Raw genomic sequence first — 19,390 nt, 5'->3', positions numbered from 1 at the left:
ACGCGCACGCGTTTACGCATGTAAACACACATGTGATTTGTAGTGATTTGTTTGCTGTGTAGGAAACTGCTGAAGTCAACCCTGGTGTTGATGCCACTGTTTGGAGTTCATTACATGCTGTTCATGGCTCTTCCATACACTGAGGTCACAGGTCTGCTGTGGCAGATTCAGATGCATTATGAGATGCTCTTCAACTCTTCACAGGTATAGTCTATTTTCCAAAAAAATAAATAAAAAAATCAGATCCACTCATCTGGGGTCAGGCGTCTCCTTTGACCTGGCAAGTTTCCCCCAAGGGCAGTCTGCAGTTATGTTCACAGTGACAATGATTTACACTTTCCACAGAAGTTTAATTAATTGATTAATTTTCAATAAGAATTGATGAATTAAGATGACAGGGTTACACTTTACATGCATTAACTGACATTAACTAACAGTGAACAATTAATTGCCTATGGTTTTTATTAATATTGTTTACATTAGTCAATAAAATACAACTTTTTATTGTTACTGTAGTTCATGGTAACTAAGGTTCTTAAAATAAAATTAACAGATACAGCTTTTAAACATACAAATGACTTGTCAATGGAGCTTTTCATGTTGCTTTAATTTAGTTAGGGAACATGAAGCATCATACATGGTTGCTGCCCTGAAAAATTGCATGATTTTTCTGGTTATGATTTCATTGGAATTTTTCATTTCATTTCCACAGGGTTTCTTTGTGGCATTTATTTACTGCTTCTGCAATGGGGAGGTGAGTGTTTCACACTTTAGATTTATACATGTGTACTTACTGTATTTACCCAGTGTGACTTGATGGTGTGAACTTGAACAGTTCGATGAGCTTTCTTTGAAAAATGCATGTTTAAATGATTAGTTCACTTCCAGAATAAAAGTTTCCTAATAATTTACTCACCCCGCATGTCATCCAAGATGTTCATGTCTTTCTTTCTTCAGTCGAAAAGAAATTAGGTTTTTTTGAGGAAAACATTCCAGGATGTTTTCTCCATATAGTGGTTTCAATGCAGTTTCAAAAGGCTCTACACCTTCCCAGCCGAGATATAAGGGTCTTATCTAGTGAAGCGATCAGTCATTTTCTAAAAAAAATAAAATAAAATAATTTATTTTCAACTGAAGAAAGACAGACATGAACATCTTGGATGACATGGGGATGAGTAAATAATCAGGAACTTTTTATCCTGGAAGTGAAATGATCCTTTAAAGATGCAGAGTGTAATTTAGGACAGAATGTAATTGTAAGAATAATGCCTTTAGCTAATGTTGCTGTTTTGGGCTGGTTGGGGAGCTCAAATAAACAGAGCAATGTTTTATTGACAGTTTATACCGTTTCGGGGGGAATCAAACACAAATGGCTTATATTTGTTTCATTTGTCTCTACATATTTAAAGGCATAGTTCACTTAAAAATTTAAGTTCTGTCATCTTTTACTCAAACTTTTCATATTGAGTTCTTGTCCGTGTTGTGTGACTATGGCTGAAAATTCTTATACACAATTTGGACCGACAAAGTTGAAAACAGGATTTTAATTTTTGGGTGAACTATCCACCTTCTAATATTTTGCAACGCGAAAGATGCTATTTTCTGTGAGTGTGCAAGACTTCTGATTTTTTAGTCACTATAGGTAAATTAACAAGGAGAATAAAAAGTGCTGTAAACTATTTGTGTTACAAACCAGTGTGTCTATAATTGCAATAATACAGTACTACATTAAAATAATAAAATAAATACCAGTTTCCAATATCAAGCAGCACAACGAGCTGTTTTGTTCAGATAAAAATAACTGGAAGCTGATGACCCCAGAAGCCTTTTACATTTTTACTTAAAATTTAGGTGGATTGATGTATCTCAATTCATACTGTGCATATTCATTGCACTATGCAATTTGGTAGCATAAATAGTAGTGTGTTCACACTGAAAATTTCAACAAAAAGTGCACTTCACATGCACTTGTGCACTGAGATTTCACTAGTAAGCTATTAGGCTACTATAAGGCTGGAAATGTATTTTCTTGCATTTTGAAATATATTTTGGTATATGAAGGATAAAACTAAATATATTTTCAATTTCAAAAAGATATTTGATTAAGCTTTTAGCATATATTTGAAATATATTTTGGCCAGAAAGTATATATTTTTTGCTGTATAGGTAATTACATACCGGAAAGGGCAACGAGACTCCAATGCCGCATTACAGAATATCCTTCATACACTAGAAAGTACATAGTATAAGTGGTTTTCATTTGGGACACAACATATTTCGTTTAGCTGGAACAAGTGACTGTATTTTAACATAGAGGAAACCACATACATCACCTTTAAATTTGTGTGTGTGCCAGTGTCTTAACCCTTTTTCTCTGTCTATTTATTTTTTTTATCTCTCCATCATGAACAGGTGCAGGCAGAGCTTAAGAAGGCTTGGCTGAGGCGCAGTCTTGCAATAGACCTGAAGCAGAAAGCTCGTGTCAACAGCAGCGCGGGATGTGGAAGCGGCTACTATGGAGGCATGATGTCACACACCACAACTCAGAGCGTGTGTCTCAGTGTCAGCGGCACTAAAGGCCTGCCTCTGGGCACCATGGGGGTCAAAGGACAATCACATCTCCACCATTCAGGAAACTTACCTGGGCATGCGCCTCACGACACAGAGACTATGTTTTTTACAGTGCGGCAGCATGAGCTGGTTCTGAGGCAGAATGATGGGAAAAGGTCTCCATGCAAGCAGACCAGCAAGAATGCAGAGGAAAGTGAGCATGATTTTGTAGCAGATGATGAACATTCAGGTTCCATGTCTTGGAAAGAACTGGAAACAATGCTTTGATGGTCTCCTGGCTGAATATTAGTGGTGCTTACTATGGTTAGAAGCCCTTAGTATTAAATAGTCTAGAATTAAATACAAGTTAAGCTCAGTCAGCAGCACTTGTGGCATATTGTTGACCACAGGTTGAATTTCACAATTGCACAATTGAATTTCAACTCAGTTTTCATTTTCTTCAAAAAACAAAAAGAACAAGAAAAAAAGGTTACGTGCAAATGTAAATGTTGAAATACTAATTTGTGTTTCAATAGTATAACCACATGATGTAAACAATGTTAACATGAATTTAGTGTGAAAAATCACTTACTAACCTTTTTTGTGTGTGTGTGTAAAATTATATTTAGTTTCACAACTTTCACAGTTCAGTTTCACAACCATACACTCAGATTCTAAAAAAAAAAAAATGACTGTAAAAAATTGTAATCACATTTACCGCTCAAATAATACATTTTAACAGAAGAATTAATGTATTAATAAACTAAAATAGATAAATTAATGTATAAATAAATTTATAACATTTAAATCTTCCAAAAACTGGCCTCATTCACTTACACTGTATGTGACTCACCATTACTTTATTTATTTATTTTTTTTTAAGAAAATGAGAAATGAATCTAAATTCATTTTTATGGTACATTATGCCACAAAGACTGGTTTTCACCTGCCAGACAATTAAACAAACAAGCAAACAAAAATCCCATGGATTTACATTCAAGAAAGAACAATATCTAGAGGTCTCATGGAGGAGTGCAATTTTGACTTGGGCCAATAAGCAACCATCTAGCAACGTCCTAGCAACCACCCTAAACACCCTATACTAACTACATAGCAACATGTTGAAAACATGTAGAAAACACTGTAGTAACCAACCCAGCACACTAACATTGTAGCATTGTAGAGTTTCTAAAAGTGCAAACACCACTCATTTTCTTGAGAAAATGTTGAGTTTTTAGTATTGTAATTATGGATGTCTGAAATTGAGATGTCAAGCAAATACATATATTTGTCTGTCATGCATATTGTGCATATAGAGAAAATGTTGTATGACACAGGATTTTACTGGACATCAGTGGACAGGTTGCTCTCCTCCTTATACTTTCCTTAGTTGACTGGTTTGTACATAACTTAAAGATGGATGTGGGTTTAAAGGGGTACAATGGGTCATTTAAGTATTTCTTTTTAGTTCCTGTGTCATTCCTTTGTGAGTCTGAAAATGAAAACTTTAGTCAAGTAATGAACCTGTAGGCCACTAGAAATTTGCATGATAAAAGTTTCACATTTGAAATGAACTGTAAAAAAGAATGCTTACTATCAGTTGTCTCTCTTTATCATTTCAAATATCATCTCAAAATAACGTCCTGCATCAAAACCCTGCATGAGACAGTCCATGTTGTGCCATCTCTTCAAATTTCTGCCCAAGCCATTATGATATTATGATGCTTCCTTTAATCTGCATTTAGAATATGAGCTCTAATTTTGGAGATATTATGATTTGTTGCACAGCTAAATGCATTATTAACCAAAATCATAAGATCGTGATGGTTATAATGATAATGATATTTTGTGATGTTGTATTTAGAAATCCACCTGCCGACTGACAAAAAAAGGACCATGTGGTGTTTAATGTAAAATTGATGTGTGTTGAATAAAATCTGTACTGTCTGTAACAAGTTTAATACTTATTTTAATTATTTATTAAATATGTATGTCACTGGAACATGTACTTTATTAATGGAAGTCATTATAATATTAATGATGAACACGGTAAACTTCACCAGGATTCACCAGGACACAAGGAAACCAGCACTTACATTAAAAATCCCCTTGCAAATCAGTGACAAAATTATGTCCACAGTGTAAGTGGAGATATTAGTTTTCCTAAAACATGTTTGATGTAAGGTTTAAAAAGTGGATGTGAAAGAATGCATGGGTTTGTGTTTGACTGTCAGATATTTTTACTTCTATCCCAATTCAAAACAAACATTTTTTCCTTCTGTTATGGATCCGCTCTTTCCCTCAGTCTTTCTTCTACTCTAAAACTATATATTTCACATTCTTTCAGCACCCTGCCCTAGATGCCCTCTCACTGCAGTCAGGAATTTCACAGCAGAGCTTCAGGTCTAAACCTAGCCCTGGACATAGACAGTCTCTGCCTGCTTCACATACAAATGTGCAAGAACATTAAACTTAACATTAGCATTGTTGGTTATATTTTTGCCATTATGAATCTGCATTACACATCCAGTGAGCAATTATTGACACCTTTTCATATTTACATTTCACAGTGCAACAAAATAAGAGTAGTGTGTGTGTTGCATGTTTTAGCAATTCGAATGATGCTGCCAAAAGGACCTCTGGTGGATATATGGGTAACTGCATCTCAATCAAGTTTTTGGTATGGAAAACGTGGGCTATGCATTATTATTAAAAAAAATAGCTCACCCAAAAATGAAAAATCGCTGGAAATTTACTCACTCTTAGGCCAACCAAGATGTAGATGAGTTTGTTTCCTCATTAGAACATATTTTGAGAAATTTATTATAACATCACTTGTTCACACCAATGGATCTTCTGCAGTGAATGGGTGCCGTGAGAATGAGATTTTATCAGCTGATAAAAATCATCACAATAATCCACAAGTAATTCACACAACTCCAGTCCAAGTCTTTTGAAGCGAAAAGCTGTGTGTTTGTAATAAAGAAATCTAGTATTAAGGCGTTTCAACATTTTTAACCATTGCTTCTGGCCAAAATACCAGCTATAATCCATAATAAAGCTTCCCTCAGTAAAAAAAAAAAAAAAGTCCATCCCTGCTTGTCTTCAAACTGTTTTCACTTGTAAACAGTGCTTGATTTCTCTCCTGAATCAGACTAGATTAATTTTTCACTAGACAAAGCAATATTATGGATCGAGGACTCATGTTTTAGCTGGAAGAGTTTGAAGTTAAATACATATAAATGATGGAATTGTTTATTACAAACACACAGCTTTTCATTTCACAAGATGTTAATTGATGGAATCATGTGGATTACTTGTGGATTATTGCGATGTTTTTTCAAGCTGTTTGAACTCTCATTCTGACGGCACCCATTCAAAGCAGAGAATTCATTGGTGAGAAAGTGATGTAAAGTTCTCCAAATCTGTTCTGATGAAGAAACAAACTCATCTACATCTTGGATGGCCTGATGGTCAGTATATTTTCAGCAAATTTTCATTTTTGGGGTAAACTATTCCTGTAAAGACATATAAACATAGTCAGACAATCTCTTTAGTTCAATTTAGCACTTGTCTCACAAGCAAATACTTAAAGAACACAAGGGATATTACTCTTGTATTTTATGTCATAGAATAAAATGTGAATATATCTTGAGCTTGTGTGAACCACAGACATTATTTTAGGCATTTAACTAAAAACTCATGACTTCAGGACGATGTAACAGGAAGTGCTAAAATATTAACTCCTTCTGGGTTTTGACCTACAAAAATACGTCATCCATCCACACAGCACTAAATTTAGCCAGAGCCATAGCCTACTGTTAAAAAATAAGTCCTTGTTTTACAGAAACTAGTACAATAATGGTATAATCTTGGTGAGACAGCTATTCAAGAATAATGGACATCTCTTTAATTACTGTGAATTCCTTAATTATTATAAGATCCTTGTAACTGCTAAAGAGTTTGCAGTATAGGCCTATTTGATGCCATTCCTAGTGGCCTTATTCAACTTTTGTCTGGCAATAGTCTATCCCCTTATATACTAATCAGTTAAGTACAGGCCCGGACTGGCCATCGGGAGCACCGGGAGAATTCCCGGTGGCCTGGCGGCTGATTTGGCCCGCTGCCCTGTTTTTTTTGTTTGTTTCTTTGCAGTTATTATTATTATTATTATTTTATATTTATGCCTTCTCAATGTACCAAAGTGATCATTTCCGATTTTTTCATTCGATAATAAATCAATAATAAATCATAAATCGGTTCGTCTTGACTGGCAGCGCTGCACTATAATCAGCTCACGTCTAGCAACATTACTGACCTGTTCAGGGCTTCAAGTGCAGGTCAGTTTCATCAGTAAATACGCTAGATAGTTTTGTCTTTATTAACGTAGTTGAGTATTAAACTGCTAGTATCAGTACTAGCACCCCATTATTATCATCATTCAGAATACTGTGCTAAAGGACATCAATATCGATTGTAAAATTACATTAAAAATTTAGCAGAGACAGATATTCACATTGATTTATTGTACAGGGAGGGAGGGAGCTAGAGCAGACAGCAACACAAAAATAATATGAGTCACAGCCTAATAACTAAATAGTGTGTTCAATATTGTACTAATTTTGACATTTAGGCACTTTAGAAAATGTGTTTTAATACACTACCAGTCAAAAGGTTTTGATCAGTAAGATTTTTTATGTTTTTAAAGAAGTCTCTTCTGCTCACCAAGCCTGCATTTATTTGATCCAAAATACAGCAAAAGCAGTGATATTGTGAAATATTTTTATTATTTAAGATAACTGATTTCTATTTGAATATATTTTAAAATGCAATTTATTCCTGTGATTTCAAAGCTGAATTTTCAGCATCATTACCCCAGTCTTCAGTGTAGTATATATATATACAGAGTAGATTTTTTTCAGGTTCTTTCATGAATAGAAAGTTCAGAAGAACAGCATTTATCTGAAATAGAAGTCTTTTGTAACATTATTAATGTCTTTATCATCACTTTTGATCAATTTAAAGCATCCTTGCTAAATAAAACTAATAATTTCTATAATCCCCACCCCCCTCCCAAAAACAAAACAAAAACAAAAACAAAAAAACATTATACTGACTACAAGCTTTTGGTATAGTGCATGTATAATTTTACAAAAGCTTTTTATTTCAGATAAATGCTGATCTTTGATTCTTTCTATTCATTAAAAAATTCTGATGTACTCAACTGTTTTAAATATTGATAATAATAATAATGTTTCTTGAACAGCAAATGAGCATGAATGATTTCTGAAGTATCACGTGACACTGAAGACTGGAGTAATGATGCTGAATATTCAGCTTTTTGATCACAGGAATAAATTTTCCCCATGATTGTGTAGCCTAGTGAACCAAACTGAGAGACCATTTTGAAGGCTCAGGAAACCTTTGCAGGTGTTTTGAGTTGATTAGCTGATTGGCATGTCACCATATTCTAATTTGTTGAGATAGTGAATTGGTGGGTTTTTGTTAAATGTGAGCCAAAATCATCACAATTAAAAGAACCAAAGACTTAAACTACTTCAGTCTGTGTGCATTGAATTTATTTAATACACGAGTTTCACAATTTGAGTTAAATTACTGAAATAAATGAACTTTTCCACGACATTCTAATTTATTGAGATGCACCTGTATATTTGTATGAAATATAGGTTTGTTAAATCTAGTGTATTTGAGTCATTTTAAGATCAATAACATTCTGTGCTAATAAATTGAAATGAGGTGGTTGTTTTGAACAAGGTGGACACAGTTCTGTTCATAACAGTAGACCTGCTGGTGAAGAAGTGACAGGTAAGAAAAAAAGGGAGCGACAGAGATATTGGGGAAAATGAAGAAAGGGGAAAGGGAAGTGAAGGTGCAGTGCAAGAGAGAACCTTTAATTATTTTCCACTGCCCCAGACTAAGGATTTAGACCTTTTTTATGTGATGGCCATACAAATAATAGGGTTGTCTGTGGTTTCAGAAATTGTTGTGGATGTATAGGCTATATACAGAAAAAAAGGGGCCAAAATTGCACCTTTTGGGGTACAACAGCTTGTCACTAGAACAGTAACCTTAAAATGACATCTTTGTTCCTTTTTTACCCCTAATAGGTATGTATGCCTACATATTAGTACCTTAAGGGTACGAATTACTACTCTAAGGTATTAATATGTTCCTATTAGGGGTAAAAAATGTACAAAGATGTCCTTTTAAGAGTACTGCTCCAGTGACAAGCTATTGTACCCCAAAAGGTGCAATTTTGGCCCCTTTTTTCTATGTGGCCTGGATGAGTGTGAGATTTCCCGGCCTGAAATTGGAGACATGGACAGACTACATAAAACATTTATTTTATGAAGGTGTATTTACCTATATGTTTTGGACTGATGTTGAATATCTAATATTTAAATTTAGCTACAAAATTAAGACTCTCTGGTAAAGATATATTTTTGTTGTAAAGTTTGGAGCCAAATTTGGTGATTAATTTAATAATTATGTATGGGAAATACACCATATACACAAACAAAAATGGACTAATAACAAACCTAACATTGCATTATTTAAAACTGAACTGAAGCAATGCACTGAGGCCTTAAAAGGTCTAAGAAATAAAAGAGCAAAAAGGACGCATCACATTTTTGAATCGTTTTCTTTTGGAAATTTCTTGTACGTTATCCCTTGTATAGTTTTTATATTTATTTATTTATTTAGGTTCCTTTGATGCTATTATTAATATATTTGATAATAGTTGAATACACTGTGATCCTCTATACAAGTATGTTATGTTACTGTTCTTGTTATGCAATAAGAAAGAAAGAAAGAAAGAAAGAAAGAAAGAAAGAAAGAAAGCCGAGATTTCAACCAAGCAGCATGATAGTAGCTAGATTTCAGAACCTATTGACTGAAGCTCTCTAGCGGCCGCTTTGGTTCACTGCGTCCCCCGCGGCACTGGAAAGGTCTGTGCGTCCTTCATGCGCATCTCAGCCTTACAGCAGGACCCACCTGGAATAACATTTCCAGTTAACTAATCTTATTAATTTGACCTCATAGTTGTTCCACATGAAGTGCTGGGAGTTGAAAGAAACGTGAATCATCCTAAAATGATTTTGCTGATCCGGTGAATGCTGAGATGAGGTCAGTATAGAGGAGGGGTGCAGACGGTCGCCATCAGTGTCTCTCTTTAACAGCGCTAAAGGAGAAAGCCTCAGTTCGTCTGCACTGTAATAGTGGAGAATGGCGTTTTCAAACCGACTATCTTCAACTGTCATGCCTCGTCTCTGAATGCGGTTGTGTGTGTATTTGTGACGTAAGGGAGGGGTCCAGTGGGATGGAGCAGAGTTTCATGCAGTCCGCGATGGCAATGGGTGCACAGTCCAAAAAAGGCTTCTCCAGGAGCATCGCCGTGGAGAGGAAAAACCTCATCACGGTTTGTAGGTGAGTGAGAAGCCTTCAGAAGCCACATAACGTTATGCATGTTGCAATGTTTCTGGTCTTCAGCGGAGTCATAAACAGGGATGCGTCTGAAAATATAATTTGCTCTTTTATTTCATGTAGGAAACGCGGCACTTAGCCTGTGTACTGTATGGAGAGGCTTGCTGAAAACAAATGTGTCGTTTTCACCATCATCTTAAAGAAATCTGTAGATTCGGAGTTACGTCAGGTCTATTACCGACATACATCGTAAACACCGGATTGCTAAAGATCTTTAGTTCCGTTTACTTCGTTATGTGAGTCTATAAGCTAATTATTAAGGGTGTTTTATCAAATGTGTGTAAACAAATTATTTCTGAAACCTGACATTTCACGCAATGTGATTTATCTCCGTTCCCCGGATGATGTCGATGCTTCCTCCCGCTGACGGGGGGCCGCTGGGAATCTGCTGTGCTGTACAGAGAATAGGGGTCACAATGATCCAAATATAAAAGTAGTACTTATTATTAAAATGCTGACGAAAATCATTAATGTTTTGGATTCACTTTATATTAGGTCAGTCTTTACATTTAAATAAATCATTTGAATTTGATACAAAACATTGTACTTATATTAAAAAAAAAAATCATACATGTAATTCAAACTTGTAATTTTATTTCTGTAGTTACACATATAATTAATACAATAGCAGCAAAGGCTTTTCAGTACAACATGTAGCCTACACAAGTACTCTTGTTGTGATATAAGTGCATGGTAGTTAAGGCACCTAATATAAAGTTTGACCAAGGTTTTTCTCTCCAGCTTCTGGCTGTCATGTCATACTCTGCCTATTGTACTGCAGTGGAGGGCTGTACTGAAAGAGTCATTGTTGTGATCAGAACAATTGATGGTGAAGTCACTGCTGGTTTGGCATTGGCAGGAATAACATTGCTCCATGTATGATTATGCCATATTATGCGTTAAATGAAATTATATTTTGTAGTTGTGTGTGGACACTGTAAATGATACAGTATATCTTCTTTCTAAAATGATGGCAACAGAATACAAGAAATATTATAAATTAAATATGATTATGTTTGGAAGTCACCTGTCCAGTGTATTTCTGTGCCTACGGCCCCAGACACTGGATGATGTTCCAGCATTCCCATGACCATAAGCAGAAGATTAGAATTTAGAATTGAGTATTTAAACTGGGAGACTGATCGAAAACTGATGCTTTTGAATTTTAGCATCACACATATCCAGCTTCATATCTATGGGGTTTCATAGGCGGTAGGTTTGTAGACGTAGGCCTACTTGAGAGGTGAGGAGCTCCGGTTCGAATCCCGTGCAACTACGGTGCGACAAAACAGTTCAAATCTGCATACAAGGAAGTTCATATAACACGGTTGCATCAACAAATGTGTTTTTATATCAGTTTTGCATTTGTTAACACTATCGGGTAGGTTTAGGGTTGGGTTTGGTGTAGGGCATATTTCCAACACGATAGAGCATTAACTTTTAGCGACAGTCCCCGGATATTTGAATTCTGAACCGCCGCAATACGTACCTGAAGCAACGTAATAAAAACACAGCAATATATACCTATATCAACGTAATAAAAACGTGCCAGGGTTCACGGATTGAACCCGTGATTTAGCGCCACTCAGTGGACATTTCTCTTTGAAACTGCGGCGAAACATGCAGTAAGGTACGTAAAAACGGTGTTGCAGAAAAGTACCCAGAGGTACGTATTTTTATGAGACCAGGTTGAAAAACTCATATAAAACATTATGTACTGTAATGTATGTCACTCAGTTGGAAGCAGTTATATTCATGACCTTTCTAAGGATTAAGTAAGTACAGTAGTTAAGTAGAAAATGGTTTAGTCATTTATCAGAAAATGGTTTAGTCATTTATCAGAAAGATTCAGTTAGTGCATTGATCCACACAGTACAGCGGAACACACACAGCTGCAAAGATCATCGGTGCCCCTCTCCCCTCCATCCTGGACATTTTCCTTACACGATGCTCCAGCAAAGCCAACAGTATCGTGAAGGACCCCACCCATCCCTCCCACAGTCTCTTCCAGCTCCTACAATCAGGAAGACGGTACCGGAGCATCAGAGCCCGCTCCGCCAGACTGCTCAACAGCTTTTTCCCCCAGGCTGTGAGAGCCCTTAACTCAAATCACCCCGCCCTCCTCTGAAACCCCATACAAACCCCCTACCTCCTGAAACATGGACCATCTCACCTCCTCCACCCCACCAAACACCCCCCCAACCTTACCACATCACAAAAAACTGTCTGGAACATTTCTGAAACAATTCGAAGTGTGCTAAAAGGCCTGTACAAACCACCTGTAGAAACACACTCTCCTCTATGCGCACTAGACACTTTTCACACACACTGCTTTGTGTACATAATCCCACAAAAGACTATAATATGTGTGTTTACATGCTCATGCACTACAAATTATCTTGCACTGTTCCCCAGCCAGCTGCTTGAATTACGATGTTTCTCTTTGCACATGTACAGTATTATGTGAAGCATCCGTATAGTCTGTATTGTTTTAATTTATGTATAGGTAAACATTTATATATAGTATATTCATAGTATACTATATATAATAGTATACCACTGTATGTCCCCACATGTAGCAGAATGACAATAAAGCTCAACTTGACTTGACTTGACATCATATCATCATTGGCTATTGCCTCACCAGTGCTTCTAGCAACAGCTTTTAATGAGTAGACTTAGGGTATTAAAAATTAAAAATTTTCAAAGATTTTATATCTTATCTTAGTATCTGAAATTGTTTTAGTTAAATATACAATGTCTTAGCATGGACAAATGTAAAGAGATTCTCTTTGATGTTGATTGGGGTAATGATTTACCTATAGATTACCTTGTGAAACCAAGCTTTTTTTTAAAATTATCCTTTGTGAGAAGGAAGTGCACTTGTATTGACTGTGGACTTGCAGTGTACTTGCAGATAATATAATAATACAAAATAATGGCCACTTAAATGCACTTAAAGAGAGTGTGTTTTCATGATCATGTTTCTTAGCACATTTAAGTACACTTTTAAATAGTTCACTTTGTAAAAATGTCAAATTAAAAGTTTGCATTTTAAATGATGTTTTAATAATATTTGTTAAGACATTTATTTTGATGTGTTGTCTAACATACTAAAGCACATGTTATTATATGTTATGTTATTTGATCGTACATTTAAAGTTAATATGTTTTTAATGTACTAAATTGCAACTTCATCATAAAAATATGTCATTACAAATATAAGTACATGACAGTCAAGTTTCAATAGATATGACATTAAACACAACAATACTGTATTTAGACAATAAGGATATAGGCTAAGTCCTAGTTAATTGGGTCAAAAACACACTTAAGTTCAACTAATATGATTTGATACAAAATTATAAAATATTTTTACTCAATTGTAAATAAGATGCAGTTAAGTGTCTGAAAATATTACAATTTGTTTGCACATTTTAGTAGTATGCTAAAGTGTACTTCTTTTTCACTTGAGATTTCAATCATGGTCCACAATACGTACAATATACAGTTGAACTTATTGAAAAAAGAAGACACTTTCTTGGATAGTGATAGTAATGAAAAAACAAGTAGAGAAAAAATTCATATGGAATCAGTGGTGTTCTCTAGGTATTGAAGCAAAATGGAAACCAGGTAATTTTTTCCATATTGAAGTACTTTGTAATTGTTTGTGTTTGTATGGCAGGTTTTCAGTGAAGACACTGCTAGAGAAGTACACAGCAGAGCCCATCGATGACTCGTCTGAGGAGTTCATTAACTTTGCTGCTATTCTGGAACACATCCTCAGCCACCGCTTTAAAGGTAAGAAAGTATTGCATTTTAACTGTACAAGACCATTAGGGACATATTTAAGCCAGTGATGTAAATGAAGGTGATCTCCCACATCACGTCTTTTGCAGGCTCTGGCAGCTGGTTTGATGGTCAGCGCAGTTTTTGGGACTTCATCCGTCTGGTCTGCAGTAAAGTGCTCAATAACTGCATAAGCAGCATTGAGAACATGGAGAACATCAACTCCTCACGAGCAAAGGTGGGAACACAAATATCTGTACTTAAAATAGTTCAAGTAGAATGGGTAAATAATACCATAATCATTAATACTTCAATTTAATACACAAACAAAAAATCCATTGTACATTTTTGTGCCACAGTTATGGTAAGATAGAAGTACATTGGAGTACATTCAGTAAGGTTCGTACTCAAAGAGATAGTTCACTCAAAAATGAAAAATCTGTCTTCATTTACATGCTTTTCCAAATCTGTATGACTTTCTTTTTTTCTGTGGAACATGAAAGGTGATATATTGAGAAATGTCTCAATGGATTATTTGTTTTTTTTGCCCACATATTGGAAGTCAGCTTTACAAAAACTGTTAGGTTACCAACTTTCTTCAAAATATCCTTATTATAAATATCTTTAATATCTTTTTATTGTTCTACAGAAGAAATGACATGAAGGTGAATAAATAATGACAGAATAAACTATTTTTGGATGAAATACTTTTTAGGAATCAATTAATTTAATTATTTATTTATTTGATGCTTGGGATAAAAGAGCATGATGTACATACAAAAACATAATGTAACATGCAGAACTTATTTGATGAAATAAAGCTAAAAATAAAACTGTTTCGAACAGTTATGAACTTACAATTGAGAGAAAAAGAGATTGCCATGAAATACTAAAATATGATTGTTTTTGGCACCACCATTATAATTGGACTTTTTAAATGAATTAAATACCATGGTATGAATATGAATATATCCAGGGTTGGGAGGGTTACTTTTAAAATGTATTCCGTTACAGTTACAAATTACTTCATTAAAAAAGTATTCAGTAACGTAATCCAAGTACCACGATATAAAAGTAATGTAATCTGATTACTTTTGGATTACTTCAAGTTACATATGCAAATGTCAAAAAAGCAATATCTAAGTACTTTTATTTAACTATGACTTTATGATAAAATTAAAACTAATAAAAACGACAGTAAAAACTATTTGAATAATTGTAGATAGGTGTTATTTGCGCACGCACCAGCAGGCGGCTCACGGGAGTCAATATGTGTCAACAGAACAGTCCCTATGCAGCGCTAAATAAATAGCATTATGTCAAAATACTCGTTTATTTAATTTTAAATTAAACAAATGTAATCCTGATCAGTGGCGGCTCGTGGGTTTTAAAATAGAGGAGGGACACTAATTGTATTGGTCTGGGATCCCTGCTGATTATTATTAATATATTATTTGCTTAACCACTTTACAATGGCTTTTTGGTTGCTTTTAGTCAGAAAACGTACACATACAGCAAGATAATATAATTTCACTTACCTGGCCTATCACTTGAAGGCTACTCATAAGTACTTGGTACATTATCAGCGCAGCGGCAGACGTTCAAACTAATATCACGTAATTTACGTCTCTGTGATGATTGGTTGATATCAGAAGGGAGGCTAGCCTCCCTTATGAGGTTTCTTTTCTCAACACTCCTCAGCGCTGAAAGTGAACACTCGATGGTGATTGGCTAATTTTTTTTTACCAACGGAGGCACGAGAGCTCAGCGCTCGCTCGGCCTCCCCCTCCCCTTCTCTATCACCTAGCGGTTGTAATTACATCAGCAGATTCGGCACATTCGCGATAGAAAAGCGGCACTTTCACGTTATATTACAACTGAAATTACAAACCAAAAAATACACATTCTGAGACATGAACTGAAATGAATTGTGAATTTTATTAACATTAAATCGTCCTCCTCCCATTTTCACCTCAAAATTATGGGGAAGCTGTGCCTCCCCTGCCTCCCCCGACGAGCCGCCACTGATCCTGATAGTATTCCCACTTTTTACAATATGTAACTGTAATCTGAATACTTTGTTTTTTGATGTAACTGTAATGGATTAAAGTTACTAGATTTTTGTATCCTGATTACGTAACGGCGTTACATGTATTTCGTTACTCCCCAACCCTGAATATATCCTTCAGTACCATGACAAAGTACAGTAAGTTTTTGTTAGGGTACTATTTTCTACATTACTGTATTTAATTTTAATGTATAAATAATGTATTTTTTACAAAACAAAAGTTGTTACAAAAATGTTACAGAATACTCTTAGTACAGGGGAAAATTTCATTTTGGTGAACTGTAAAATTGTAGGGTTTTCTTCAAAAAATATGATTAATGTATGTTTTATTCTCATTTACAATTAATGGACTCTCTTTAAAATTGTTCATTAATGTTTCTGCAGTATGTGCATATAGATGTTTGATATGGTTTGTATGATGAAGCTTGCCTTGATTTGTGATTTATCCGTGTCTTTAGGGCAGAGCATGGCTACGGGTTGCACTGATGGAGAAACGGCTGTCTGAATACATCGCCACAGCTTTGCGAGATAGCCGCACCACCAGGTCAGACTGAAAGAGAAAAACTCAATATTAATCAAACTACAAACATGATCCTTTTATGCAGTCACACCCAGTCATCAATACACATATCCAGTGTAAGCATAACAATTGAGACAGCCATTACACTACTGCACTATCGAATACATAAAATGGTGCATCTATAATGCAACTGTGTTTATGTATTGCATGTGTGTGTTTGTCTACAGGCGGTTCTACGATGAAGGTGCCATAATGTTGCGAGAAGAATCAACTGTTTTGACTGGAATGCTCATCGGACTTGGAGCGATTGATTTCAGGTAAGAGAATGGGAAATAGAAGGGGTAATAAAACTACATAGCACACAAGCTATGTTTCAAAACCAACTGAATGGAACCTCATAAGTGATTGATTTGGAATTTTTTTAAATAGGCAGAAACTCTGCACACCACACTCATGTAATGCATATGATACGTTAATGCAGGTTTTGGAACTGAGCTATGATGTTATGCAATGTAATCAGCGTAATCCTTGCTGTTCTTTGTTTGTTGTCAGTTTCTGTTTGAAAGGGGAGGTTCTGGATGGGAAGTCTGAGGCTGTTATTGACTACACTCCTTATCTGAAATTTACACAAAGGTGAGGAACATTTATTTCTTACAGTATAACACTGGGGATCTTTCAGGGAATGGTGTGGGCTTTGATGTTTAGATTTTATTTATATCTCTTTATTCTAGGGCTGCATGATTAATCAAATTTTAATCATATTGTTATTGTTCTCTCTATTAATTATGCATAATCATTGGAACTATTTTCGCACTGGTTGTTTATTCTTAAAACATTGTTTTCATTTGACATTTCCATTAACCTGTGTTGTTAGCATGCATCCACATGACTGGGGTTGCCAGATATTATGAGTTTAACCCCTTAATTTCTCTTCCCAATCTTTCTATTGATTTTTGAGAGAAGCCTCTTACAGTTTTACCATTTTTTATAATGTAGAGCGTGTAGAGAGTCAGTTATAACCATTATTGTGCTGCCCTATTGTATACTAATGGAATGCTTGATATTTATATGGTTTCCTGAAAGAAAGAAAGAAAGAAAGAAAGAAAGAAAGAAAGATTTTCTGTTGCTGCTAATACTGCATTATAGTTAGCGGTCAACTGATATCAAATCTGATCATATTGGAATATTAATAATATTTTATTATATAAGAAATACACAAAAATTGTTAAAATGTATTAAATACAATATTCACTCAATATTCAGAAAAAAGATTTTGATTTAGTAACTGTTCAGACAGATTCAGCAAGTTTTTTGTTAAACTGATTCAAACTGATGACTCATGAGTCATTTTGACCTGGTCAGTGCTGGTCAAATTGACCAAAATCAAGTATTGCTGCTGCTCTGTTTCCATAGCAATGAGATGTTGTGTTGTGTGTGGTTCAGTTATGATTATCATAGTGACGATGAGGACGGTCAGAGCGTGGACAGCAGTAACAGTGATGACAGTATTGAGCATCCGTACATCCCTCTGGTCACCGATGAGGAGAGCTGGAGGAACAAGTGCCGCAAGATGGAGCAGAGGTTCAAGATCGTCAATGCGCAAAAGGTTAAACACACACACACATACACATACACATACACATACACATACAGGACAATACAAGATTTACTTTAGTGGGTACGTAACTCTCAAATGAATATGTCATGTGCTAAAGTGTGTGCATTTGTATTATTTGTGTTTAGGGGTACCTTGAGGAGCTGGTAAGGCTGCGGGAATCTCAGCTGAAGAATGTGGAGTTGGAGAATAAGAAACTAACAGCTGGACTAGAAGAACTGCAGCTGCAGAGCCAGAAAGAGAAGAGAGAACTGGAGAACATCATTCTGGAGCTGCAGGAACATCTGTGAGAGAAACACACCCACACACCACTGATTCTTGAGACATGGGAAGTTTATGGAATTATTTTAGATTAAACTGTCCAGACATAGTCATTTGGTGAAACATTCTGTTTCTTCCATTCTTCCATGAATGATTCGATATGTATTAAATCTGTCAGATTCAAAAACATGTACTGTCAAAATAAAAATGAAAAAACACATTCATATTAATAAATGAAGAAATAAATATTTTCATAGAGAATAGAGATTTCATATTCACTTAGCTTCATCTATTATGTTAACTTTTTTTTTTTTTACTATTTGTGTGAAAAAATTTCAGTACATTTTAGGTTAAAGAGGACATCGGATGCCCATTTTCCACAAGTTGGTATGATTCTTTTGAGTCTTCATGAATAGTCTATAACATACTTTTGTTAAAATTCCTAAACAGTAGTGTAAAACAACACCCTTTTTACCTTGTCAAAAACAGCTCTGTTCACAGCGACCCGTTTCGGTGCATGTCCCTTTAAATGATAATGAGCTACTGCTCACCGCACCCCTCTCTTCCGTTCTTGCATTAAAGTCACCATTATTTTTCATGCAGTTATAACTCCTCAAAATGATTTAAAATACATTTGTAAATGACTTATTAGTTATTAAAGTGCCCCTATTATATTTTGGTTTTGGGAGTCCCCAACAACAGGTTGACATGCATGCAAGGTCAAAAAACACATTCATTGTCTTATAATATGCATTTATTTTTGCCTTACTTGATCAACGACTCCCAAATGATTCGCTCAACGATTCATTTTTCCAAACCCCTCCTTTGCGTGATGCTAATCGGCGGTGATTGGTCCGATTGGTCTCATTTTCATTTCATCATGCCTGTGACGCCTGATAAAGCAGCCTTTGTAAGCACAGTGCTGCTTTGTGTACAGCGTTACCGGGGAAACCGCTATTTTTACCACTCCAAAAGCAGCACCTAGTGGCAAAGAATGAATTTGCGTTTTCATTCAGACCAACACGAAAAGACCAACAAGTGGCCGGGCAATATGCTAATGTTTCATGTTGATGTCAACATG

The 19,390-nt window shown here is 35.4% G+C and overlaps 2 protein-coding genes across 2 annotated transcripts in view; both read left to right on the top strand.

Moving 5' to 3' along the window:
- The window catches only part of LOC107684783 (parathyroid hormone/parathyroid hormone-related peptide receptor-like), a 31,430-nt gene extending 28,592 nt beyond the window's left edge, over positions 1-2,838 (top strand). Inside the window, exons 11-13 of the mRNA XM_016481140.1 lie at positions 63-204; positions 713-754; positions 2,413-2,838. Of these exons, the coding sequence (XP_016336626.1) occupies positions 63-204; positions 713-754; positions 2,413-2,838 (610 nt within the window). The remainder of the gene's footprint in view (positions 1-62; positions 205-712; positions 755-2,412) is intronic.
- A 6,668-nt stretch (positions 2,839-9,506) lies between these two features.
- The window catches only part of LOC107684757 (RUN domain-containing protein 3A-like), a 21,317-nt gene continuing 11,433 nt past the window's right edge, over positions 9,507-19,390 (top strand). The window contains exons 1-9 of the mRNA XM_016481114.1: positions 9,507-9,699; positions 9,877-9,999; positions 13,742-13,857; positions 13,956-14,083; positions 16,372-16,457; positions 16,661-16,750; positions 16,986-17,066; positions 17,877-18,039; positions 18,177-18,334. Coding sequence (XP_016336600.1) covers positions 9,695-9,699; positions 9,877-9,999; positions 13,742-13,857; positions 13,956-14,083; positions 16,372-16,457; positions 16,661-16,750; positions 16,986-17,066; positions 17,877-18,039; positions 18,177-18,334 — 950 coding nt within the window. The 5' untranslated portion in view covers positions 9,507-9,694. The remainder of the gene's footprint in view (positions 9,700-9,876; positions 10,000-13,741; positions 13,858-13,955; positions 14,084-16,371; positions 16,458-16,660; positions 16,751-16,985; positions 17,067-17,876; positions 18,040-18,176; positions 18,335-19,390) is intronic.

Source organism: Sinocyclocheilus anshuiensis, unplaced genomic scaffold (assembly GCF_001515605.1).
Source record: "Sinocyclocheilus anshuiensis isolate Anshui unplaced genomic scaffold, SAMN03320099.WGS_v1.1 scaffold537, whole genome shotgun sequence".
Classification (NCBI taxonomy): Eukaryota; Metazoa; Chordata; class Actinopteri; order Cypriniformes; family Cyprinidae; genus Sinocyclocheilus; species Sinocyclocheilus anshuiensis.
This window is presented reverse-complemented; position numbering and strand designations above follow the sequence as displayed.